The following is a 26,863-nucleotide window of genomic DNA, read 5'->3' on the forward strand; positions in this document are numbered from 1 at the left end:
CTTTGGGCAGCGGGCTTAGTCTTATGGCCCCCCTATTACAGGGAATCTGAGGCTCAGGGAGGGACATGCCCACACTCACACAGGTTTCCACGCGGGGCCTGGTGTCCTAACCGTCACCCTCTCCCGACAAGAAGCTCAACACGAAGCCACACCACAAACCACCGCCTCCCGGCAGCCCCAGGCTGAAGTGGTCCCTCACTCTCTCTAACCACCTCCTCTCGTCTCGTAGAAAGAGCGGCAGCCGGCAAAGGCGGAGTCCGTCAGGAGACAGACTGGGCTGCAAGGTGACACGCGTGCCAACGTGCTGGCCTGGGGATGCAGGTGGTGCGTCACCTCGATGTGGGCCTCGGGTCCCGAGGAAGAGCCCTGGCCCAGGAGTTTATTTACAGGTTTCAGGGGGTGGGGGCGTGGGCTCTAGGAAACAAGGCTGGACACACTGACAGTCGGCCACTGCATGGATTCCCTGGCTGGGCAGGGCCCACGGCCAGGAAGAGCTTGGGTGGGGGAAGTGACGTCACCACGGCAGGACCCCCTTCCCCCAGCAGGTGGGAGCCCCAGCGTCTGTCTCTGCCTCTCTCCGAGGGCCTGTGAGTCTGGGTCTGTCTGAGGGCGTCTGTGTGTCTGTCTCGCATCGTTGGCTGTCTGCGTTCGTATGGCCTTCTCTCGGGCTGTTTGTCTTTCTGGGTGTCTCCCGCCCGCGCGCGTGTGTGCGTGTGTGTATGTGTGTGCGTGTGCATGTGTGCATGCGTGTGCGTGTGCGTGCGTGTGCATGACAGTCTGGGGTCTAAATCTGTCCAGTCTTTCCCTGCGACTCTCATGAGTCCCTTCCTCTCTCCTTTTCAGGCAACAAGCAAAACAAATTCCCAGAGGGCAGTTACAAGCCTCCCAGACACCAGCTGCCTCTCCGGGTCCCCATGCCACGGGTGAGGCTATTCCAGCACTTGGTATCATTTCCTTTTGAACATCTTCCAGGAGCAGAAAATTCCAAAGAATCGGAAGACCAAGGTTCCGAACAGCTGTTCTCTGAGGGAAGCAGAGCTTATGATGGGGACTGAGATGGGGACATAGCAAAGCCGTGGGAGACAAGCGGCCCAGCTCCGGATTTGAGTCCAGGAGCTACCACTTCCCGTATGTGTGACCTTCGGCGGCTACTTGGCCCCCTTTGCTCTGCTTCCCCATCGTAAAGCGTGGACCAGTAACAGTATCACCTCCCAGGATTGTGGAGGATGAACTGAGCTAGTAGATGTATACTAGCTCTCCCAACACTAACTGGTACACAGCAAGTGCATAATAAATGGTGGGCGTCATTAGATTAAAAAGCAGGCAGCCCCACCTGACCAGGTGTGAGGGACACGAGAGCGTCCGCACATGTTTGTCAGCGATCCGGAGTGAACGATGCTGAGCAGGCGAGTTCAGTTTGTGGGATAACAACTGGCGTGGACAGAGGGAGGAGAGAAAAAGGCGGGAAGGACAGAGAAACCAGGAAAGTCACCAGGAGACAGACCCACAGGGGAGTCCAAAGTCCAGGTCCAGATGCTCAAGGGGGTGGCCGGCGGGGGTCCTCTTCCTGCCCTAACGGCTCATCAGATGCAGATCCAGCCACGGGGAGACTCTGCCCTGCGCTGTGCTCCAGAGGGAGCCCACCGCCCTCACGGGGAGCCTGCGGGGGTCTTCCCAGGCTGAGGTTGGAGGAGACTTGGGGGCCCTCCCTCAAGAGCAAAAGGTTTGCCTACGCGTTCTCTCTCATCTCCCTGCTTCCTCCACTGCACGCTGACACCCCTCCCCAGTCTACCCTGTGCCCAGCGGGCAGAGCAATCTTTAAACACCACCAATTGGATCCCTGACTCACGCTCAGATTAAAGCCCTGCAACGCCCACTCAACCTCATTTCTGTACCTCTGGTCTCCTTCCCGTGCTCACCACACTCCAGCCATGCTGGCCTTTTTCCTCTTCTCACCCCAGGACCTTTGCACGTGCAATTCTGTCCTGGGATGTTTCATGTTCCCACCTCAGGGAGGCCTCCCGGTCATCCTATCCCAAATGCACTCACCTCCCACCACCCTCTGCACCTCCTGATGGCCTGTCTTGGCCATGAGGGGCAACATAGTGCACAGTTAGGAGCCTGGATTATCCACTCTGTCCCATGGCTCTCTGTGGCTCTGTTTCTTTATCTGCATCTGCAGTGAGGGGCGTTGCAAAGGATAGCGCCCGCTCCCTGGCTGGCTGGAGGACTGTAATGTACCTGGAGAGTGTGTGGCGTGGGGCACAGCACCGTGTAAGAGTAACTATATCTTCTTTACCGATTCGATGGTTGTTTATTGCTGATTTCACCTCAGCAGCAAGGAAGCTCCACGCGAAGGCCCTTGTTTACCTTGCTCTCACTGAACCCCTGGAGGGCAACACCATGCTTGGCACCGTACGCTGCCCTCAATTAATATTTGAAGGAGGAAGGAATTCACGTCCAAGGTCCACTTGCCGGGACTCACATCTCTCCCCACAGGCCAGAGGATGGATGGGTGTTGCTGAAAAGTGGAGGGTCTTTCACAAAACGAAATATGCAACTACCGTATGACCCAGGAATTACGCTCCTGGGCTTTTAGCCCAGAGAAACGAAAACTTACGTTCGCATAAAAACCTGGGCGTGAAAGTTCACAGGGGCTTTATTCAAAACAGCCCCAAACTGGAAGCAGCCCAGATGCCCTTCGGCAGGTGAGTGGTCAAACGAACCGGGGGTACCTCCGTGGCCCAGAAACAATGGAAAGGAATGAACTACTGATGCGCACAACGACCCGCGGGGCTCTTCAGAATCAGACCAAGTGAAAAAAAGCCAATCTCAAAAGGTTACATACTGTACGATTCCAGTTATATAACAGTCTCAAAATGACAAAATTGTAGAGATGAACAGATTACTGGTTGCCAGTGGTTCATCTGATAAAACTGCGTGGAACTAAGCATGCATACAGGTCCACACAAACGCACGTGCACAAACACACTCGCTCAAATGAGTGCCTGAGAATGGGGAAGATGGGAGCGAGGTCAATGGACGCTACTGAACGCCGATTCCTGGCTGGGATACTGGGCCATCGCCGCAGAAGCTGTTAGCACTGGGGGAAGCCGGGGGACGTGTATAAGAGCTCTCCCTGTATCATTTCTTACGACTGCATGCGAATCTATGATTATCTCAAAATAAGAAGTTAAAGAAGAAAAGTGAGGAGTATGGGGGGCCCTGTCTCTTGGGGCCCTACATCACCCTGGCAGAGGGCAATGCCAGCTGCTTCAAGCGATCCCTGGGGCACGCACGGCCCAGGTCTGGTGCTGGGAGGATGGCTTACTTCAGGGGGAGGGTAAGAGCCGAAACAGAAGCCCCCCCGCCCCGCTGCCCCGGCCTCGCTCTGTCTCCCGCTCACAGCATCTGTCATCTGTGCTGCAGCCAGCCAGACGAAACCATCCCTCGGCTGTCATCTCTCAACTTGCAGGTCTGGCTCCCAGGTTTGAAGATTAAATTCTAAACATGCCGTTTAAAATTTAGAAATGAAGAAAGAAGATTTTAAGTAACCTCTAAGCATTGTCCTACCCCCCCACCCCCCGCAGCAGAGAGCAAAGCACCTCCTACTTCTGTCCCAAAGGGAGAGAGAGCAGCTTGCGTTCCCCAAAGTATCACCACATCCCCAATACAACCCAATAGCCCCAAAACGACAGGTCAAAGCGTCAGGTATGCCCAAGGTAAAGCATCACTGTTAAGTATCAACGTGTCGCCGATGACGAAGTGACTGCAAACTGCTGCTGGTCGCCATCTCGGGCACAGAAGAGTCAGGAGCTGCAGGGATCTTCAAACAACACGGGCGTCTTGGGAGACACCTGAGTGTCCTCTCAAATATGGCTCACCTGTCTTCTCAGGAAACCTGACCGGAACCGGAATTGACCTGTGATGAGCGCTGGTCCCTCCGCATCTGGGGGTCCAGGCCAGCCCTGTGCTAGCTCAGAAGCAATGCCTGCTCCCATGGGGCTCAAGTCGACTGGGGAGGGACCAAAGCTGAGCTATAAATATGCAAGTAAGCACCAACAGCTAAGGGTGTTTAGGAAGACAGCACAAGAGGGTGATGGGGGGAGTGCCCAGGAAGGGGGGCGCTCCTTGGATGGGGAGTCAGAGACCCATCTTTGAGGAGGTGGCCTTCAAGCCAAGACCTGAAAGATGAGGAGAGCTGGGGGAAGAACACTCCTGGCTTAATGACCGTCCAGTGCAAATGCCCTGAGGCAGGAACATCTGCCACATTCAAGGGGAAGAAAGAAGACTGATGCCTCTGGGCCACGGAGTGAGGGCATGAAGTGGAGTGAGCTGCTCTGGGGCCGGCAAAGTACACGAGAGTCTCTGGGGTGCCTGGGTGTGTGCGTGCAAGCAGAAGCAGCACAGAAAGTGTGAGTTTCGAAACGATTCACTTTCCAGCGCGATTTTCCGAACACGGCCACACATCAGAATCGCCGCGGAAGCTCCTTAAACGCAGCACACGGCCCCCACATCCACGACCGAGTCGACATCTTCCAGTGCTGTGTTCAGGGACCTGCAGGATTTGGTGTGTCTTACAATCACCCTGCTGTGGATTAGTCGATTTCTATCAGGCTCTTCACTCCTTTAGTGGAGGATCCACTTGTTCAAATAAACTCTTACACTCAAGTCCCAGATGTAAAAGCAAATGCCGGAACTTAATATTTAAACTAATTAAGGTGAAAGGGAGAGGAAGGGGTGGACACCTGGGACCTTGAGTGGTTCAGGGAACCCTGAAGCGACTGGGGTCAGGAACGAAGCCGGGCAGAAAACAAGCCTGCGGGATGCTGGGCCTCTGGGGAAGGCAGCAGCTTGGAAACCCCCAACGTGGGTCAGAAACAAAAAGGACGGACCAGAGAGGGGAAGAGACCTGCTCAGAGTCACGGAGCTACCTGGGCAAGGCCGGAGGGGCCGGCGCCAGCCTCCCAATCCCTTGGGATACCAGCCGCCCACACCGGCATTACCTGGTGGGGGTCAGCATGACGCGCCATGACCCTGCCTGTCTTTTCCAGGTGGCGTGGAGACTGCCTCGCGGTCACCGAAAGCCCCAGGTTGGATGCGTGAACGGGAGGCATGACTCCTGCCCATCAGCCACACCAGCTACGATGGCTGGGCTGGGCTGTGCTACAAGCTGTAAGTGCATTCTATCGTTCAAGGCTCCCAGCCGGCCACTGACAGGATGTCCTGTCAGCGCCTAATCCGACAGATGAAGAGACAGACTGCCAGCCCGCCCACACTCACACGGTCACCTCAAGGGCAGGCCCTGAGGGTATAGGCAGCGGTTCTCCCTGGGGACGATTCTGTCCACCTGGGGACATCTGGTAATGCCTGTGGACACTGTGATTGTCCCACCTGGAAGGGAGTCCTACTGGCTTCTAGCGGGTAAAGGGACCGGGGACGCTGGTGAACATCCTACAACACACAGGACAGCGCCCACAGGAAGGGGTTATCCTGCTCCGGTGCCACCAGTGCCGAGGTAGAGAAACTCTGGACGGTGGGTAATATCTCAAGCACGGCGCCTGGTACCTAAAACCTGCTCCCTGAACAGGAGTCAGGCAACACGAGAGTCCTCATTAGGCTCAGGACGGAGACGGCGGCAAGGACTTAAGTTACACACGGCTGTTTTAAAGAGTATCAACAGCCCAGTCGAAACATCTGATGTGAAAGGAGACAAACGAGGGAACAGCACTTGTTCACTGAACACTTGGATTGTAAATTCCTGCAGGTTGGAGCTGCAGCCGCTCCCTGATCACAGACGCATCTCCTGTCCCAGGCACACAGTAGGCGCTTCATAAATGCTTGTGAAAGGAGTAAATGAGTGAAAATGAGGGAAAGCAGCGCCCGCGTTGTTTACAGGCCCTTCTCTGCAGGAAGGAGAAGGAACCAACCACGGGCGGGGCCCAGATCAGTGAGAAAGGGGATTTCTGGAACGGGATGTCCCTCTGTAGGAAAACAGGGGTCTATGAAAACCTCTGGCTTCGGAGTTTTGTGCAAACAGCTGTCACTATCTGAGAGCGCTTTTGCCTGAACACAAAGACCATAAGGTCAGGGGCCTCAAAGAAACACAGTGTCTTCATTCAGTCTTACAGGCAGCTGCAATGTCCCGGGTGACCTTAGCCTCCAGACGCAAAGTGGGGCCCTCTGCATGGCCATCTTCACAACCAGTCCTCCTGGGCCTCGACACCCTACTCATCCACCCCAGGTTCTACCACCGACAGGGGGTAAGGCTGTGTCCAGGCCCACAGCAAAGGGTGCTGTGAGTGATTAGTGATGTCTGCCCCAGGGGCCGGCAGGACAGACAAGAGATGCGTGTGTTTCCAACTTCTGGTGGTTACGGGAAACCCTGCCTCACTGGGTTCCACCATGCCCTCCAAACCAGCTGCCTGTGTGAGGCCCAGAAGTCACCCTGACCCTTGCATGGCCCTCCTTTCTGCCAGGGCCACAAGGGGCAGTGTGCAAGCTGCCCAGAGCCCCCACCTGACAGTTTGCAGGTGAACACGAGACAGAAGCTATCCACGTTTTCTCTTCCTGGGCTACAATGGTAAGGATACTAAGGGATCCGCATCAGGGTGGTCCCAGCAACGAGAAGGGAAGGGGTCCTGCCAGGTCTTCCGCTTTTTAGAACACAATTTTTATTCTGAGATAACTATAGATTCACATACTATAGAGAGATCTCCCTACACCTTCGTCCAGGTGTCCCCAGTGGTTACCAACCTGCAGAACTGCATCATTTGTGGCTCTCCCACGTGAATCTGAAACTTTCCCACTTTTTGGTCAACGTGCGTTTTTCAGGTGAGGGGACTGAATCCCATCTCTCCCTCCACCAGGTGCCAAGGCCAGCAGACCCCACAGCTTCCTATTGCTGGCTGGGTCTCATCCCTCAAATCTCAGCATGTGTGTCAGCCCCTCTGAGAGACCTCTCAGCTCCCGCCCAGCACACGCCCCCAGGCACAGTCACGTGACCCTGGCATTACCAGCGCCTGAAACTACCGTCTGCTCCCCTGTGAGCGCCTGAGCTCCGCGAGGACTGGCACAGACCCTTTTCGGTCACCACTGTCCATCACCAGCTGCCTCAGTGGCACCCAGTAGGAGCTCAACCATCTGATGGATGAACACGCAACGGCCAATTCCCCAAACCCTGGGGCCATTCTCTTTCCCTCCATAAACTGCATGTACGCAGACACCGGGCTATGTTTAGCTGGGGGTTATGGTACCTGGAAAGCTGCAGTTGGGAATGAATGCTTGAGCAGAATCTGAACAAACCGGGTCATTTCTGTACCCTGCCCCTGAGCCAGGAGACCAGCTCCACCATCAATGCATCACATGATCTTGGGCAAGCTGCTTCTCTCTGAGCCTCAGTGTTCTCATCCATAAAATGGGGAAATGACACCCAGGTTACCCTGCAAACCTAAGCACGAACTCCCCACTGATAGAGGCCCAGGTCCTGGGTCTTCCTGGAGTGTCGGGGGTGCCAGCTGCCTGCCCAGAGGGGTCCCCCAAGACCAACCTCCAACTGCCCCTCCTGACAAAGAGGTGCAAACGGTGACAGGAAAGCAGGGCTCCTTAGCGAACAGCCCACTCTGAGAAGACCTGCTGATGGGGTGGAGCACAGCTGCTCGGACTGGCTGGCACCCCCAATCCTCCATTAAAAAAAAAAATCCCTGCCAAGCCCCCACTGCCTGCAAGAGTCAGTGTTCCCAGTCGCCAGCAGAAACCAACTTCTCCTGGAAGAAGAAAGGTTCAATTGATGAGCTATAAATATTTCTGCTAAACGCTGCCGGGGAGTTGGGCCCTGTGGATGAGCAGGCCCCACTGAAAAGGAAGGCGGCCACCAGATTTGTTTCGAATTATGAAAATAGATGTTGTCTCCCTACCACATCTGTTTTGCCTGACAAATGAGCAGCAAGTCGCCTCCTAAATAAGGCAGCACAGCAAGGCCGTCTTGAAACTGCAGCTTCCCCAAGAAGAAAAAACAAGGCCAGGCCTCCCAGATTTGAGCCTGAGACACGAGACTCTTTTCAATCTCATCCCTCAAGCTGCAGGCTCTCGGGGCATCTGTGCCACGCACATCCTTAAGCTCGGCTTTCAAAGCTCCCATCTCCCTGTGTGAACTGAAGCTGCTTGTATTAGAGGGAATGGGGATCCCGCTGCTCTTTAAAAGGAAAAAGAAGACCAGGAGACATATGATCAAGTATAAAAAAAAAAAATGCAAAAAAAAAAAAAAAAGTCCCCCCAAACTCAAGCCAAGAGTGCATTTTTGATGTGCTGAAAAAGGCCAATTTTTGGAGTGAACATCAATACTGGTGGCACTCGTTTCTCTATGCCATGATGGCTTGGTGACTGGGTTAATATAATCATTTTCCTTTAATTACTCCAGGACAGACCCAATTACAGCACAGACACGTCTGCCAGCCTGAGGATATCTAATAGCCCATCCTTCTTAAGGACCATTCCTGCTCGGGAGCTTGGAGGAGGGAGCAGGGTCAGCAGTGCATCTGCACACAGTACAAACCTGGTGATGCTGTCCTGGGCTCTCTCTTTTAGTTTTTTTTTTTTTTTTTTCGGTACGCGGGCCTCTCACTGCTGCGGCCTCTCCCGTTGCGGAGCACAGGTTCTGGACGCGCAGGCTCAGCGGCCATGGCTCACGGGCTCAGCCGCTCCGCGGTATGTGGGATCTTCCCGGACCGGGGCACGAACCCGCGTCCCCTGCATCGGCAGGCGGACTCTCAACCACTGCGCCACCAGGGAAGCCCTCTCTTTTAGTTTTAAAAAGGTCCCTGACCTTCATTTTGGATTTTTCTCCTTCAAGACGTACGTTATAGTAATGTGGGAGCGGGGAGAGACCCCAATGACTGTGGAACTCAAAATATTACAATTCAGTCACAAATCAGAACTGATAGATCTGGACTTACAGAATTTCAGGCTAAGGCAATGACCAGGACAGGCTTGGAACCCCACCGCGGTCCAGTTCTCCTTCGCCCGTCGTTGAGCTGCCCGCACAAGCCGGTAATAAACCAGTGCCGGGGTACAACGGGAGGAGCAGTGTCACAGGCCCCTCTGCCTGTGGGTTTTGTCTGTTTGGGGGAAGAAATGAAAGGATCGGGCCGAGAAGCCCAGAGTGTTTTGGGTACTTTATCTCCCATCTCCTGCGGATGAAATGTCCAATCCCCCCCCCCCCGCCCCCACTCAAGGAAGTAGATTGATATGCTGGGTTTGCTTGGGCCGGCAGAAATGAGATGCAGTTCAGGGATCCCAGGAGACATCTGGTCAGCCGGACGCCTCCAACCCCCTCCCCACCTTTTGTGCCCCCTACCATGTAAAGCCCAGAGGGCCGATTCATGACCGCGGGGCGGAGGGTGGAAATTTATGGCTTTGCAGCCAGGTCAACAGCGATGAAAATAGTTTTTGGGGGGGCACCTTGTGGCATTTGGCTGGGGGGGGCAGTGCAGCCCTGTCTCCATCTTACATTCACCCGCTCCGGACGGGAGGTCTGGTGTCTGCTTCCCTCCCAGCCTAAGCCTAACGTATAGCTGGACTGCAACGCAACTCGACTTCCTACCTAACGCCAGCGCCTTGTGGCTGCCCCCAAGGGGAGGGGAGTTTGAGAAGGACCCCCCCCCCCCCGCCGTCCCACCTCCAAGCCCAACTTGCACTGCAGGGTCTGGAAACTGCCCAGAGCACCCACTCTCCCTTCCTGGCAGGACAACGCCTGTTTGCAGGTTCAGGTCCTGCAGGGCTGGCGATGGGTGTCTGGGGGCCGGGGACCCTCCGGCCGCACAGGCTGCTCCCTGTTCACTGAGGCAACAGTCCCCTAGTCCCTATGGCAAGGAAGTTAATGAATGCATCTATTTCGAATAACTAAAACCTAGGACCCCAATCAAGTCGCCCTGATACTTTCATCCTTAAAAAGCTAACTTCTGGTGTTTCCTTTTATTAGCCTATGCCTATATGTTTCGTTTTATTAGCCTATGCCCCGGGGGCGGGGGGAAGGAATGCCAGAGTGATAAGAAGAGGGGCAAGTTGGGGGAAGGGATGGGAGGGGTCTCGGCCCACCCTTCCGAGAGGAGAAAACCTGGATGTCACTTTCTCTCTTTTTTTTTTTGGTGGCGGTATAAAATTAGCACAGTCAAGTAAATGTGTTATAAACACAAAGACGCTGCCAGAAGGCGAAGTGCCTTAAGTTAAGGGAGGGAAGATGGCGGGAGAAGGTTCTGGGCAGGGGGAGGGCAGTCAGATGGTAGGGGGCGGGGAGCTCTGCAACCTTCCTACTCAGTGTCCCGTAACCAGAGGAAAAGCCATTTCCCTGCGAACGTACATCTGCAGGGCGTCTAGACAGTCATAAAGAGGACAATTAAAGAAAGAAAAAAGCCGCAAGCCCCCGTCGCCCCTCACCTCCCCTCGCCAGGGCACCGGGTGCAACCCGCTCACTGCCCAAACCGGCGAAAAATTATAAAAGCGCGAAGAGGCAGCGTGGGCGAGGGGGAGGCCGGGGCAGTCTGGGCCGAAAACAGTTTATGAGCAAGTGTTTGGAAATTCTGCTTTAAATAAGCCGGTAAAGGAATTCCACCTTGTCAGAGCTCTCTCCCTCACGCAGGCCAAATATCCCGCTGGCGTGCTGTCTAGACACAGATAACAAAGGACTTTTTACGGCGGCCCAGAGACGCGCTGACAAAGTCGCCATTTAAAGATGCAGTATTGCTTTCTCCGTCGAAACCATTTGTCAGATGGACTTCAATGAAAACGCTAAGTTAATGGTCTGTTTTGGGGTCTGCCGGTGGACGGGGCGGGGAGGGGCTTGGGCCGCCCCGGAGAAATAGAAAACACATCATCTCCGATTGGGCCGCCCTCCAGGTTGCCTGGAGAAGAGGACTGTACGTGGCCCACCGGCACATAATTCTCGCTCTTCTTGTTCTAAGAAGCCGGCTGCTAAAATGCTGCTAACACCCAGGCTGGGCAGGGTTACATTAGAAAGCATGGGCGGGGGCTGTGGGTGGGACGAGAACTTGTCTCCACCTGCCTCTGTGGGGGGAAAGACACGGAGAATAAACGGGGAGGAGGAATTTGGCGCCACCTCCAACCGTGCATTTTGCAGGAGCGGCCCTTGCCCCTGTCGTAGAGTCGCAGCAAAACAGGCAAAAAGTCCTCCCTTCCCAGGCAGGGACGGTGTCGGGGGTGGGCCGGCCTCCGGGGTGCATCCTTTGGACGCGTTCAGTGTACCCCAACCCCCCCCAAAACCAGAGGATGTGCCTCTACTCGGCCAGGTCAGGTCAGAGGGAGGAGAAACCGCACCCAAGCTCGTGGGCTCCAGCCCAGGGCGTGTGCAGGACCTGGGGCGGCCAGACGGGGCGGGTCCCCGACATGGGGTCTCCGGTCTCTTCAATTCAGATTTGCCAACTTCTAGAGGAAGGCCTGGTGCCCACTGGTGCCCAATATGGGGTCATTCTTTCCATCAACCCTCACCGCCTTCTCTGCCAGGGTGCTGGGTTTCTGTCCTCCCCCGTCTCTCAAACGTGCGGAGTCCAGACCCTGGAGCCAGACGGACACAGAGCAAACCCCAGCTCCACCGCTTTCAGGCTACGTGGCCCAAAGCAGGTTGCCTCTCTGAGCCTGTTTCCCCACCTGTGCAGCGGGGTCCCGGCCACCTGCCCAGAAGGGCTGTCGTGAGGATTAAATGCCCCCGCCACTAGCCCGGCATCCTGCAGGCCCAGTCCCAGGTCCGGGCCTCGCAGCCCTCACCTGTGAAGTGGGTACCGGCCTCCTTCACACGCTGGGAGGAGGAGAAAGTGAGGACACAAGGCACATGGTCCGTAAACAAAACACCGCCAGGATTGGGAGGCTCACCAATGAAAGCTGTCTACACTGTCCACTGGGGAGGTCAGCGTGCTGATGACATAAAGCGTCAGCAGCCTCCCACGCTGGTCCTTACAGGGACCCTGATCCACTCAAATAAACGGGGGACTGATTGTGGGCTATATGTCAGAGGACTAATGAATGGAGTGTTTCCTCCCTTATTTGGTTTTGGTTTCCAGACTCATTTTTAATAACTGCTTTTCCAGAGGCTGCTTCTCCCACAGTGAACAGCCCACAGGCTCCGCCGTCTGTAGGCAGAACCTCTGGTTTCACCCAGACACACGGATGTGGAGGTTCTGCAAGACATCCACTGCCACGGGGTATATGACACCGGGGTTTAGAACGGTGTTCTCTTTGGTCAAGGGGTTCAACCGAGGCAACGGGAAACGGGAGCCCGCGGTCTCTTGTGCCTGGGACAGGGCTGAAGCTCTGGAAGGATGGGAGAGGCCGGCTGGGTCAGCACGGCCATTTAACAACTGGACCCCAAGGCCGGGGCCACTGGGGATGCGACTTGCCCAGGTGACCCAGCCAGAACTAGAAAGAACCCAGATACTTCCTGCACTGGTGAGTCCCTCCTACACACACCTGTTGCCACTCTCATCTGGCAACCACAGCAGACATTACTAATCAATGACTGCACATTCCCCGAGCCCAGCACAGGCCTCTGGGAGCCTCCTGTCCCCAGTGTCCCAGGAAGTAAGTAAAATGTTCTCTGCCAACTCTTTTCCAAACACAGTCGTGGGGAGTCTTTGACCCAAAAGGAAATGATAAAATACGGGCAGGAACTAGGAGAACTTCTGCAGGACCAGGTCCAGGGCAGCTGGGAGGACCACTGATGGGCTGGGCCCCAGGGATCACAAACACCCACAGAAATGTCCAGCCTCTCTCCACACCTTTGCCCACACGGGTTCCTACTCTGCCTGCCTCTCTCCACCCTGCTCTGCTTTCCCGAACTCACCTCAGACCCCCAGGGCCTCCCAGAAGGCTCCTGGGAGGCTGCGGCAGCTCTCTCCACCAGTGGAGGAAAGTGTCCAGGGGCGGAAACCAAGTTCTCCTCACCAGGCTCAGGGATAGCCTCTGTCCCTGACCATTCTGGGTCCTGTGTCCCTCTGTCTTGCCCTCAGCTCTGAGCACCTTGAGGTCAGCCTAGTGGTCCAGGTCCTTCTGTAACCTCTGTCTTCACCATAACCTTGAGCCCATCCTCCCTCCCCTTATACCCAGTCCAACCGTCATCCCTGGTATCATGGACCTCGACAGGACCGCCCCTCGCTGCCCCCCCGCCTCAAGCCCGTTCTCCACTCTGCAGCTGGAGATGGGCGTCCACTGGACCCTGTTACCTGCCCCCCTCCCCTGCTCTAAACCCTTGCAGGGCTCCCCAGTACCCAAACTCCCCTGAAGCCAGGCGAGATCAGACCCCATCCTCCCAACTCCAACGGCCCCCTCTTCACCCATCAGCTCCAGCCACCGTGGTGGCTTTGAAGGTCCCAGAGGCACTGCACACTTTTTCTGGCTTCAGCAGGAAATCTTCATCCCTGAGATGAAATCCTGCTTCTCCTTCCCCAAGGCTGGGCCAACAGGTACTGTGGCCTGACTGGGTGATGAACGCCATGTGGCACTCCGATTCTGGGGGCTTCCCCCCAGCACAGCAGAGCTGGGAGGGGCCTCCTGGTGAGAACACGCCATTCAGAGAGGGCAAGCGACTGGCTACATCACACAGCACCAAGTCCTGGCCCGAGCCGAGCCCCACTGGCCTGACTCCCATCCTGGGCATGTCGCCCCCACCCCAGCCCCAGGCCTCCACGGCTGCCCCTACCTCCCAGATGCTTCTCTTCCTAACTGCGATGGACTCTGCCCAGGCTGCCTACTGCCTCCGAATTCCCCAGGGGAGGGGGCTCATTCCAAGACTGAACGATGTCACAATCACCAACAGCAAGAGGGACGGCGGCACTCACTCGGTGCCAGGCAGGGAATGTGGACAATCTCATGTGTGTCCCCATTTCACAGATGAGGCAACCGAGGCTCTAAGTGGTTACAGACTTTGCTAGCCAAGAACCAGGCCTAGAACCTGAGCTTCAAACTGGAGGTTCTGCGTCTCTCCTCAGCCAGTGCCAGCTCCCGGGCAATGAGCTTCCTGTCAACAAAGGCCACAGGACAAGGTGGCTTTGGGCTCCCACCTTAGTGATGTTTTGGTCCGCCTCACCCTTGACGAAGCACCCAGACATCGGGAGCGCCCTGAGCAGGTGGCGGCTGGAGGCCGGGGGATGTGGTACGGCTGTGTCTCTTCCCACGGGGTTTCTTGGGCTCAGGCCGGGCCAAGCACTGCCCTTGGGACCTGGCTGGCAGCCTGGCCCAGATCTCCTGGCATGGGCCGCAGGACTTTATTTAGACAGCGTCCGCTGGGCAGCTTCGGGCGCACAGGCCCGAGGGGGCGTAGCTCCGTCGGGTTTCACGGCGCGTCTGCGCCGGGAGCTGCCCCCGTCATTATAAATCGGTGCATGTTTTGCTGGGAGGCTGGTCACTGGCCGAGCAGGGGAGACAATGGGCTGCCTCCTTTGAAATGGGTGTCTCTTCACCCACCCCCACCCCTTTCTTCTTTCGGGGAAGATTTCTTCCTGCCTCGGCCCAAATCCCACTCTCTGGGGCCTCTCCCCAACCCCTGACCCTCCAGAACAAAAGGGAGCGTGAGTGTCTAGACCGCCAGTCTGAATGTGAGAAGGGGGCATTGTATGACCAGGACGGAGGCCTGGCCTCCCAGGCGGAAAGGTTGGGGCGTGGGGGGGGCCGGGAGGGGCGTGGTGAAGGCCGGACACCCCTCGGGTCCCCTACGCTCGCTGCCTGTCCCTCCTGGGACAGAGATGTGGCCTGAGCTCAGCCCCGAGGATCCAGCCTGGGTGGCATGCCATCCCCAAACTAAATGCAGGGAATTCCTTAGCCTGTCACTAAAACGTTCATTCACTCCAGGAGTTAATTCACAGGAAGGCCCCGGAGCAGTGCCTGAATCCATGCGTGGCCGTAAATGTCAGCTGTTCATCTTGATCAGTTTAGAAGCTTCACGTGTATTTTGGGCTGAGGGGACCAGGGTGGAGAGTCCCCAGCAGGGACCCTGGCGTCTTCCAGCATCTGGAAGGCCTTGCTCCGAGTAGGGGAGGGGACGTGTTCCTGGACACCTGGGTGGTGAACGCTGGCTGTGTGACTCCAGGTTCCTACTCACCCTCTCTGGGCCTCTGGGACACCTTGTCTGTAAAAAGAGGCTCGAATAAGATCTGTGGTTTTTCAGACCATGTTTCACCAGCAAGGACCTTCAATTCAATGAAAGTCTGACCCAGGAGCTTCGCGGTATCAAATGGATACAGAAGCAGCACTACTCGGCCGATGTGAGCCCCAGAGGTGAGAGGCTGCGTCTCCCATAGCAGCTGAGGTCCAGCGGGCGCTGGCCCGGCCTCTCCAACGGCCATCAGAGGTGAAGGCGCAGGCTGCTGTCCAGGCAACCAGCATCAGCAGGAGATCCCCAGGCGGGCCTCAGACCCCACGTCTCAGTGGGGATACGAGGCACGGGCAAGCTGGAGGGGACGTCTTCCTCCCCCTTGCAAAAACCGCTGCAGGGGAGGGGGCTGCACCCATCCCTCCAACCACTGCTACCTGCCCTTCATCAGCCTGCAGTGCAGATGCCTGGAAACAGACCTGCGGAGTAAACTCACCTCCACGTGATGGGGCTGTGGGCGTTTACACTTTTGTCTTTGTCATTTATCAAATTCTTCGAATTTTTCTTAAACAAGGAGCACATATCACTTTTTTCTATCAGAAGAACCGGGCTATTTTCACTGTGAAATCAGCATGATCTCTTTAGGGCTGGTATACATTGCTCTGGGCGTTCCGAGGGGTCCGTTTAGAAACACGAGCAGAAGCTTGAACAGCAAGCACACGGGTTAGCCCTGTGACTCCACTGCCTGGCATCTATCTGTTCTAGGAAACCTCAGAGCGGGGACAAAGGCTTCAAGGCCAGCCCTGACCCACTAGAACCCCTGGGGATGGGCCCTGGATGCCAGCATTGCTGGGGCCCCAGCTGATAGGAATCCAGGACTCTGTTCTTGAATCTGTATCTCCTACAAGAAAACCTATAAAAATGCTGATTCCTGGCCCACCCCAGGTTTCTGGATCAGTGCCCCAGAGGGAAAGTCGCGAAGTTCCTCTTTTTCAGCTCCATATCTGAGTTAAGAACAAATGCACGTGATAAAACGGGCCGCACTGGTCCCACAGGATAACCTCAGTTTACAAGACTGATGGAAAAGCAAAGGAAACAGAAAGACGGTCCCGGCCCCCGCCCCGCCCGCCTCTCCCTTTTCCTGTGGGACTTTGGGAAAGCTGTTACACTTGCATTGGTTTCCTTACTTCCTGTCTGCCCCACTCAAGTGAGTCTGCCTTTTACATGGCTGTGAACTTCCAGAGTCTTAGGCCCAACACATAGTAGGTGCTCAGTAAATGTGTCAAATGAATTCACGAGTGAAGGAATGAAATATTCAGGCAAACTACCCATCAGTAAGGTTCCTAAATGAGCACAAAATTACAGATGACACATCCACCCCATCCAGCCTTCCAGTACCCCTAGGACGGGCCGAGGGCTCTTGCATCCACAGATGGGTGCCCCATAGATGCCTTGAGTGGGGCACTGGCCAGGAGCCCTGGGCAGGCTCTGTAGGGGAAGGGGTGGATTCAGGAGGGTCAAGGTCCCCAGAGGTGCTGCAGGGCTGAGTCATCAAGGGTCTCTGGGCTGGCAGACGGGAAGGTGAAGGAGGTGCTGGGGGAGCCCAGGCTGGCAGGCCCATGGGCAGGGTCTGGTGAGGCCCCCTTGAGGCAGCAGCTCCTCCCGTCCCCCAGAACTCCTCTCCTGGTCCCTCAGGGGTGGGGGAAGGGCAAACTTTTCCCCCAAAGAAATCACTCCTCTGCTGTGGAAAACTAACAGGTCAGAGTGGAGATGGGCAGATGCCCACACCCTCCACACTCCCAGAGCAGGGAAGAAACCGGCCCGAGGCTGCAGAGCAAGCTGGGGCCAGGTCCACGTCTCCTGGTCTAGGTTTTGTCCCTGACACACATACAACACAGGGGCCCAGACTCACCTCGCTGGTGCCCATAGCCTCAGCTCTAACGCCGCCCCGACCGCACGGCCGTGGACAACTGTGCCTCTACTTCCGCTGGCGAGTGGGGTGAACACAACCCTGAGTGTGCCTGGGAGGGGCTGGTCCCTGTAATCTCACGGGAGAAACCTCTCCCTGGGTAGAACTCCTACTCATGCCTCAAGGTCCCGTCTAACTTTTCCCACTGGAGCCAAGGGCTTCCACATCACTCTCCCCTCCCTTCTCACAGGCAGGTCCTGGGGCAGGTGTCGCCATCTCTCCCTCAATACTGGCCACGTCTTAAACCACAGAAGAGGCTGCATTCCCGAAGCACCTACGAGGCGCCCATTGCTCAGCTAAGCATGGCTTCTCTCCTGTAATCCTCACTACGACCCCATAACGTGGGGGACTCTCACCACCCCCACTGTGCAGAGGCGGAAGCAGAAACTCCGAGAGCAGGAGCGGCACCAAGGACCGTCTCCTAAGCTGCGGCGGGCAGACCCATGCCCCCTGCTCCCTGGGTCTGGGTCCTCAGTGACCACTCACTCCCTGCACGCCGGGCCTGGCCTCACCAAGGGCTCCAAATGCTGCTGCTGCCGCTTCAGGGCAGATCAGATGTGCCCGTGAATCATGGGGGCGGGGCGGGTAACCACGGGGCAGCCTGGTCCTGCCCCCCAGAAGCCCCCTCCTCTGCTCCTTCAGGGAAGCCCGGTCTCCACCTGGCCTGTGGCCGGCAGGGGATGACATGGCCACTCCTGGCCGCAGGAGGAATTCCGCGAGGGCTGAGGCTGCCAGATGGAGCAGAGGCAGGACGGCTCTGCCACGCCGGCCGGCACCGCGAGCTCGGCACCCGCTGGCAGGGTGGCCTGCGGAAGCCTGGAGGCTGGGGCCCCTCTGTCCACTCTCCAGGGTGGAGGGAAAAGGCAGAGCTCTGGGAACCGCAGGCCACCATCCCTCCTTCCTGTTGCTGACCGGCAAGGCTGGTGAGATCCTTGGCCGAGCCCGTAGCCCACACGGATACATAAGCGGAGCTGAAGCCATGCTGCTGGGATTCAGGTCCCGGCCCTGCCCCTCGGCAGCCACGAGCCGGAAGCCCGGCGCCCTCTCGACCTCGGCACGTGTGCGTCTGTACACGGGGACTAACAATCTTCGTCCTGGCTGCCGGGGGCGCCGGGAGGATCCCGCGTCACAGGGAGAGTCCCGGGCCGCGTTCCTGGGGACACGGTGGGGCTGCCTAAGTGCTGCAAGCAACTGTTGATTTAGTCCTTGCTGTGGTTTGAGGTCTCGGGGGAAACAGTCAAAGCAAAATGTACCCAGAGGGGAATCAGGGCCCAAAGAGGCAGCACGAAGGCCAGACGGGGCCCGAAACAGCGGTACCACGCCGGCCATGCTCACCTGTGGGCAGGCCGGGTGCCTCTGCCCCTGCACTCCCGCCCAGGGGCCAGGACCTACGGATGCCCGCCGCACGCCAGGACCTTTCACATTCCAGCCAAGCTGCAATGCCTCTGTGGGCTGCAATAAAAATTCCTAGACAGGTAGTCAGGGACGAGGCGGGCCCCAGATGAGCAGGGAGGGCAGGGACCAGGGCCGTGTGCGCTCCGCTGCCCCACGGGTAGGGTCAGTGGGTTCAAGGAGCCACCTGTTTGCCCTTTCCTCTCAGTTCTTTAGGACCAGACCCAGGCCCAGGGTCTGAGACCTGGGGTCCGGGTGCGGGAAGGTCTCCGAGTCAGGGGCTCTTTGGGAAGAAGCCTAGCTCACACCCCAGCTGGAGCAGCCTCACGGGGTCGGGCCCCCAGGGAGCCTTGACACCACTAAGAGGCTCCATTCTAGTCTCACGTGGGGTCTTCAAACAGCTCCCGCCACCGTCTGTCACGTGCAAACTGTTTTTTTTCTTTTTTTAACACTGATTGATTGATTGATTTTTTTTTTGGCCGCAACACGTGGCAAGGCGGGATCTTGGTTCCCCAACCAGGGGTGGAACCCACGCCTCCTGCAGTGGAAGCGCAGAGTCTTAACCACTGGACCGCTAAGGGATTTCCACATGCAAACCGTTCAGAAAATAGGAGAGATAAGCACAGCTCTGCCAAACCCCAAGCCAGGCAGGTGGCAGAACTTCCCCCAACAACGGGACGTGTCCCAGCAGTGACCAGGTGATGCTGGGGGCATCTCAGCCAGAGGGCAGGAGCCCACACCCCCTGCGAGGCCCCGGCCGGAGCTGGACCCACCGGGCCCTGCGCTTCCCTTTCTTCCCACTGTGTCTCCCTCTCCCCAGAGCCGAAAAGGTGCATTAGCAGGCTACGTAATAAATCACAGGTCTATTCTGCAAAACATCAAATCATTTCAGGCAGCGCAGGGCAATTAAGTTAAGGAGATTTTTCCCATTACAAAGAAAGAACGTAGAAATTTTGATTCAAACACACACCGAGATCCGGATGACGCACAGCTGTGCGGGGCAGGTCGTGGACACCCCGGCCCCAGAGCACTCCTGTGCAAACTACGGCCCTGAGATCTGGTGGGGCAATGGGTTTGCTTCTCCCCACTAGCACCTTCCTGAGGATAAAGCTGGAGCCCGTCACCTGCCGGAAGCTGCTCGGAGCTGTCTGTCTGGGGGAAGGATGAGAGTTTCCCCTCCATCCATAACTCTACCCATGAACCTTCCCCTCGGGTTCCCGCCCATGACGCGACCCCGTGACCTAGATCTCATTAGAACTGAGTTGACCCCGACCTTCAAACGGCCGGGTGACCTTAGAGGGGCAAAGAGCAAAGTGCTTCTACTCTGCAGGAGGTGCCGTGAGTCTGTAATTGCTTATTAAAGACCCCCGAGGACCCCTCGGGGCGCGCATCTTAAACCAGCCTTCCTGACCTTTGCCATTTCCAAATACCCGGTTAAAGGAACTTAAATTCCTTGATATTTTAAAAAAATAAATACTCGATCAACTGAGTTTTACTATTTAGCCTTGTTTTAAACAACACTCATGAAGTCAATGATGTGCTGTTTTTGCTTGTTCCGCTCTTCCGTATTTACATTTAACATACATTAACCTAAGAATAGAACCATTAAATATGAAATACCCATCCACATGCCATCTAAAATCTTCTCATGGGCTGCCAGTTTGCTTTGGGTCTGTCGATTTCTTTGACCTTACAAGGTCAGGTGCTTATGACCCAAGTGACTTCTGTCCTCTGAGCCCCAGCCTGCCAGTCTGAAAAACAGATCTAGGAACGGCAGCTCCTGGAAAGCTGCATGTCGCACGGTGCCTGGCATTCACTAAACACCTGGCGTGAGCTATGTGTTGTCACGTACAGCCCCCAAATTCAGAACGCTTACTAACATCCCCATTGTACAGACGAAGAACTGAGGCCTGGCGGCCACGAAGCTGGTAAGTGACACAGCCACGATTCTGAACTGGCACTTGGCCTCGGAAGCCATTCTGCGGGTATCCTTTTCTTCTTCAGGGAATGCTCGAGTCCCAGTGTCGGGGACCCCGGCTGCCAGCTCCACACTCTCCAGTGAGGCATGCCCCAACCCCCAGGACATACAGCTCCATCCCGAGGTCCAAGCCATCCGTCAGCCATCAGCCGTCAGGAACTCAGCCTGGGTGCTCTCTGCTTGAGTAACCACCTCCCCCAGACATGATTCATACCTGTCTGGGGTCACCCACATCCTCATTCCCTGCAAAGGAATGCGGGCCAGGTGAGGCGGGCTGGCGGGCTGGCATCTGTGGCCGGCGGGGCTGTGCCAGGTGGCGGCAGAGGTGTAGCCTGCTGAGTTTCCAAAGCCTCTGCCACCACCCTGAGTCTCCCTGGCTAGGGCTGGACAGGTGCCCAGGCCCCAAGTGCCCGTTTATGGGGCTCAGATTCAGGTTATAAAAGCTCTTCCCCACAAAGGCGCCTGGAATTCCACACTTAGATAGTCATTCCTCTGGGTCCACATGCCCCTTTTACGGGGCTTTTCCCTGTTTGAATGGCAGCCCTGTGGTTCATCCACACAATTGAATGCCGCTCAGAAATAAAAAGGAATCACTACTGAGACACACAACACGGATGGATCTCAAAGTCAGGAGGCTGAGTGAAAGAAGCCAAACAAAAAGAGTGAACAGGGCTTCCCTGGTGGCGCAGTGGTTGAGAGTCCGCCTGCCGATGCAGGGGACACGGGTTCGTGCCCCGGTCCGGGAAGATCCCACATGCCGCGGAGCGGCTAGGCCCGTGAGCCATGGCCGCTGAGCCTGCGCGTCCGGAGCCTGTGCTCCGCAACGGGAGAGGCCACAACAGTGAGAGGCCCGCGTACCTCAAAAAAAAAAAAATAAATAAAAAATTTACAAAAAGAGTGAACATACAGTTTGACTCCATTTATGCAAAGTTCTCCACTCAGAAAATTTAATCTCTGAGATTAAATTTCAATCTCTGAGATTCTTTGATTGAATCTGCAGTGACTGCCTCGGTGAGGGGCAGGGCGGGGCAGGTACAGCCTGGGAGGGGCAGGGGGCCGGGTGCTGAGACGGAAGGTCCCTCGTCTCCATCTGGGCACTGGTAACATGCACAGACACGTGCCAAACCCCATCACAGTGCGCCCTTACGTCTGTGCACTTTCTGTCTATGAATTATACCTCGACAGACACGTCACAGCAGGGGAAGTGCAGGTTCCAAGAGGAAGTTTAACAACTGAAGGGAAGGGAAGGGACAGCCGGTGAGGTCTGACTGGGTCTTTACAGCGCCTTCCTTCTCACAAGAGCCTCAGGGTTCAATTAAGCCCGTTGTACAGAGAACAAAATTAAGAAGGGAGGGGAAGGAAAGAAATGGTAGGGGGAGAGGTATGAGCAGGGCTCATCGGGGGCTTCCAGGATGAGAAAATCTTGTGTCTGGAACATTCCGCCTTCAACTGCAAGCCCACCAGTGCCCTGTTCCCGCCTCTGCGTGATTCTCCCTTCCACCCCCCGGGAAAGATACCCTTCAAGAAGAGACGTGCCACCCCTGGTGAAGCAGAAAGCCGCACGCTGGTAGCCAAGAACCCAGAAGGCAAAGGTAGGGGCCGCTCACGCTGAAGGGTGGGTTAAAGGCGTGTCCGGCAGCCACAGGCGGCAGAAGAGGAAGCCAGGACGGTGGGTGCCCAGCCTGATCCTGGTGAAACCGGGGGCCCCTACCATTCCCTGAACTAGACGGTAAGTTACAGGCCCCGGGCCCCCACTCCACCCACCAGACCCCAGGCCTTCCCCTGCACCGCAGCCGGCAGAGGCCTCAGGGGTCGCTCGGCTGCTCGAGCACCCGGCCTGGAAGGACAGGACAGGCGCTGGAAGATGAGGCCGACGCCAGGGCTCACGGGCCCCGCGGTCCTGCTGCCCAGCGCACAGTGACGCGTGCAAGTGTGAGCTCCGGCCTGGCTCACACGGAGTCCCGCCAGCCTGCTGTCCTTACGATGACGACATTATTAGTGGCAGCGCTCTGATTAGCCACAGAAAGGCTTCAGGTTGAAAACTAGCCCGGATTTCCTCCTTTCCCTCGACTGAATCTCAGTTTCTCCATCTGTAGGCACGGGGTGGAGGCCGGCCCAGCGGGGCTTAACCACAGCCGCACCCTGGAAATTAGCCGGGGAGCTTTAAGAAGCCCCACTCCTGCCTTGGGGTGTGCCTGAGGGTCAGGGTTGCAGACCCCCCAGGGCTTCCATGACCAGCAGGATGGAGAAAGGCTGTTGAGAAGGAGGCTGGGAAGGGACCTCAGTCCTAATGCTCTCTGGACCCTCTCCTCGCGCCCTCTCCCGAGGCACCCTTCTTGGGGAGCCCAGGCCCTGCCCAGCGCCCCACAGGTCACCATGACCCTTTTCTCCCCTCAGCTGCAACCCGACACGGGACAGATTCCTGCTCTCGCTGGCACGGAGCCCCGGGATCGTCGCCGGTGACCATTCCAAGAAGGGGAGCGTGTGCAGGAGGGATGAACAGGACGCAGGCCCAGCTGCAAAAGCCCGAGGGCAAAGGCGGAGAGGCCTGGAGTCGGCCGCAGCCTTACGCGGGCGACAGGCGGTTCTGAAGCTGGGGGGACGGCGGGCAAAGCACAGACTTCGGAGTCCCGCAGCCCAAGTTCAAATCCTGCTCTGCACCTGGCTGGTGATCTCCGCCCCCTGGCACATGCCTTAGCTCCGCTTCCTCCTGTGCCAACGGGGTTGCCCCGAGGGCATACACGGTGCTTGGTGAGTGTCTGTGACTATTGGCAGGAATGGCTGGGGTTTGAAAAGCCACAGTGCCACTAAGGCAATCATCAAGGAAACAGACAGAGTTGCTGGACACTTGGGGGCTCACTGCCTGAATACTGACTGCCCAGCTCCTCTCCTTTCTTCTTCTTCCTGAAGCCCACCCCCACTCACTTGGGTCTATTCCAGGAGAGGGTTCAGAGCTCATTCTCACTAGATTGCAAAAGAACGCTGCAACATGCATCCCAGGTAAAAATGGAGGCTTCTGTGACATTTGAGTTGGTGACCCCGATTTTAAAGAAAGACAAATGAAGTAATATTGGGGAGCTGAGAGTAAGATGGGTAGGGGGCTTACTCCAGATCTCACCATGAATGAGCCCAGAGGATTGGGAGGGACCCAGGCCTGACAGCTGAAGCCGGGGCCTGGGTCACATCAAAGTGGTGGTACAGTCTTAAGAACTCATAGTAGGGACTGTCCCCGACTCGTCAGGCAGCCCAAGGGCCTCCATGTGACATGACGAGCAGGTGGGGAGTCCCGGTGGCTGCATGCAGGAGCAGTCCCTTCCCTTCCAGGAGTTCTGCAGCCCTTGCCACTGTCCCATGCTGGGATCGATTAGCAATGTCTGTCACGGGCAGCAAGGGGAGTGCTGGCTCAAATGCCATGCACTCATCCCTGATCCACACTTTGAAAGTCACAAAGTGGCTACATAAGTACCAGCTAAATTTTCCTCAACTAAAGAGTTATAGGAGCTGGGGATCCACAGATACCCGAGCCAGGACCTTACTCAGTGATGCGGAGGACAGGACACAGTGGAGCAAGTCACACAGATGGAGAATCAACCAGACAAGGAGACTTCAGAAGAGAAACGGCCACAGGAAGAAATAGTCCTTAACTAAACATAAGCAACTTCTGGGTTATGCACTTGCAGGCAGGGCCCAGATTCACGTGGATGATTGGAAGTTGGACTCATAATTACACCTCTGCGCCACGTCGCAGGCGACTCTAATTACCCTCTAGATGGGAGGATGGTGACAATTTTATTTAGGGCGAAAAGTAACTAATAAAATTAGACAAAATTAGCAGTTCCACGTGTAAGTCCCCACACGCTACAGATTAATGCAGAGACTTGACAACTGCAAACACCTAATAACTGTCCTTGTTAGAGACATGAGAGGGGGGATGGGAGTGGTCCCTGACCCTTAAGCCTGGACATCTGAACTATCCCGTGGTGAACCTAGTGGATAGACTTTTTAAAAGGGCAATGTTCTCTGCATTTGTGGCTTCCGGGAGAAAGTCTGCTCTAGGTTTGCCTGGGGGTGTCCCTAGATGTCAGCCTGCTCAGAGATTGGGATCCACAAAACACAGGAGAGATACACCCGAGATAGGAGTGCATTTAGCTGTGGTCCATCAGGACGATCAACAGCAGCAAACGGAGGGGTGTTCAAAGGGCTGGTTGGTGTCATTTCATCGGCTAGACTCACCGATGTAATTGACACCCTTTCCATCATCTCGATGCAGCCATCTTTTCCTCCCATACCGTAAACAGATTAGAAAAAATTGTTTCCCCTGTGGCTGTGACCCCCATCGGCTGCTCAACTCAGCCCCGTATGAATCATTCCCAGCTCACCGCGACTGGGTTCTGAAATGACTGGACGATAACGGGGCAGCACAGACACCAATAAATGAATCATGCCTTCCACAAGACCAAACCTTTGGCTTTTACAGACACCAATTTACAGAGTAGAAAGAAAAGAACAAAGAAATTACTCAGGGTGTTTGCGCAAAGTTGATTCATAGGTTTACAGAATTATTACCGACTAAATTATTTTCAGGAAGGCGATTAGACCCGTGACCAGCTGCAGGACCTCAGCCTGAATTCTCAGACTTGGGAATTCGCAAACTGGGGCAGGGGCAGAAACCAAATTCCTGCAGGGTTCCCCAGGCTGAATGGACCCTCCCTGCCTCCTTCGCTTTCTACTTTCTTCTGGAGGGTTATTTAAGACCTTGATGAAGCCTTGCTGTGTAGCCACATGAGCTGTGTAAAGGAAGTACGCATGCACGCACTTAGTTTTACTAAACGCCTTGGTGTTGACTTTTATTTTTTATTCCTGAAGTGGAGCAGCCGTAATAGACCACACAGATTCTCCCTTCTGTGATCGGGATTTTGAAATACATCATCTACAACCACCAGACTCTTCCACCGTCTCTCAACTGACGTCCACTGGAGGGATATCAGAGCAAAGCTACTCTACCTGCTATAAAGCTTAGGCAGATGGAGAAAGAGCGCTTGCTATGGCCACGTGCAAATTCTGAGCCTCCCCAGTGTAAATGTGGCCTCTGGGACGAATCACCCCACAGGGCTTGGGTTGACGCTGTTGGTCAGGCATTTGAACGTTATAGGGCAGCTTCAGCCCAGTCTGAAAGCATCCCCGTCAGGAATGTCTGACCCTGGTGGGCAAAGTGACATAAGTGAGAACAAAACTGAGCTCACGCCTGGCTGACGCTCTAGGGCAGCCCCACTTACCAGCAGCTGCCCGGACCCTCTCAGGCAAAGCACGGCAAGGGGAGCGACGGGGCCGTCTTGCGGAATCTACTTCAGATGAGCGGTCAGCAACCAGGTGCCCAAGACCAGCGGGGCTGAGAAAACCTCTTTTGGGAAAGGGCAGTTTGCTTTGCCCAAAACGTGCAGGAAAATTGACTGAGCTGCTCGTTTCTATAGCTTCTGAGGACAGAGCCTGGGAACCCTGATTTCACCTCCCTGGGGGAGCCCAGGGCAGAGCACACCTGCAGGGGGTGTGGGGATGTGGTTCCCGCTGTGGCCTCCAGTCAGGGGGCCTCAGAGAAGTCTCCTAGCCTTGGGTGGAATGCACACGTCTTAAAATATTCTGCATATTTTATATTATAAATATAAGTCTATATATGTATGTATTTTTTATACCCAATGATATGCGGTTTTGCATATTAAAGCACATATTTCTGTATTCTTAACCACTGACACCCACACAGATCCACAGCTGGATCTGTCACTTCTGCCTGCAACCGCAAAGCCAGGGATAGAAACATCAGCTCCTGCAGACCTTAAGGACCTACAGAGACTCTCCTATCCCTGAAGCGTGACAGCGATGATAGAAGGTGACAGATCAAATGCCGGCAGTTACAGAACCTCAGTGCACGCTCCCAGCAGCCACGGGGGTGACGAAGGAACACCATAAATCCACTCTTTCACTCACTGCTTCCTTGTTTACTGAACATCTACTCTGTGCCAAGATCATGCAAAAGTTGTACGCATCCTAAGTAGAACCTGGCACAGCTGCCCCCAGCCCCATCACCACTGACAGAAGATATGGGACCGTTTCTCCAAACATCAAAGGCACGTTGGTGTCCTGAACTCATGTGACTGTTCAGTGGTTTAAGGCGTATCTGTCCAGCCCCGGGGAGCCCAGCGCCGGTGCCGGGCATCGGGCACCAGGAGACGTTTCCAGAGGACAGTGTAACTTGAACAGCTGTGGCTCAAGGAAGACAGAAGCGAACTTTACCCACAACGTTCAGATCCCAGAGCCCCTGGGAGTTTACGCTTGTTACCAAATAATTAAAACTCTATTTTCTGCCAGGAGAACCACTTCCCAAACCCACCGACTACAATAATAAATGACTATAGTTAAAATACATCTGAAGGTA

The 26,863-nt window shown here is 55.8% G+C and overlaps 1 protein-coding gene across 2 annotated transcripts in view; it reads right to left on the reverse strand.

Annotated features, from left to right (window-relative positions):
* Window positions 1-26,863, reverse strand: part of PMEPA1 (prostate transmembrane protein, androgen induced 1) — a gene marked incomplete at its 5' end in the record, with an annotated part of 57,142 nt that overhangs the window by 20,828 nt on the left and 9,451 nt on the right. Inside the window, one exon of one of the 2 annotated variants that reach the window (XM_082857434.1) lies at window positions 20,353-20,380. The exons of the other annotated variant lie outside the window; for it this stretch is intronic. Coding sequence (XP_082713560.1) covers window positions 20,353-20,380 — 28 coding nt within the window. The remainder of the gene's footprint in view (window positions 1-20,352; window positions 20,381-26,863) is intronic. 2 annotated transcript variants of the gene reach the window in all.

This window comes from Leucopleurus acutus (genome assembly GCF_964270905.1).
Source record: "Leucopleurus acutus genome assembly, chromosome: 16".
In the NCBI taxonomy this organism is placed as follows: domain Eukaryota; kingdom Metazoa; phylum Chordata; class Mammalia; order Artiodactyla; family Delphinidae; genus Leucopleurus; species Leucopleurus acutus.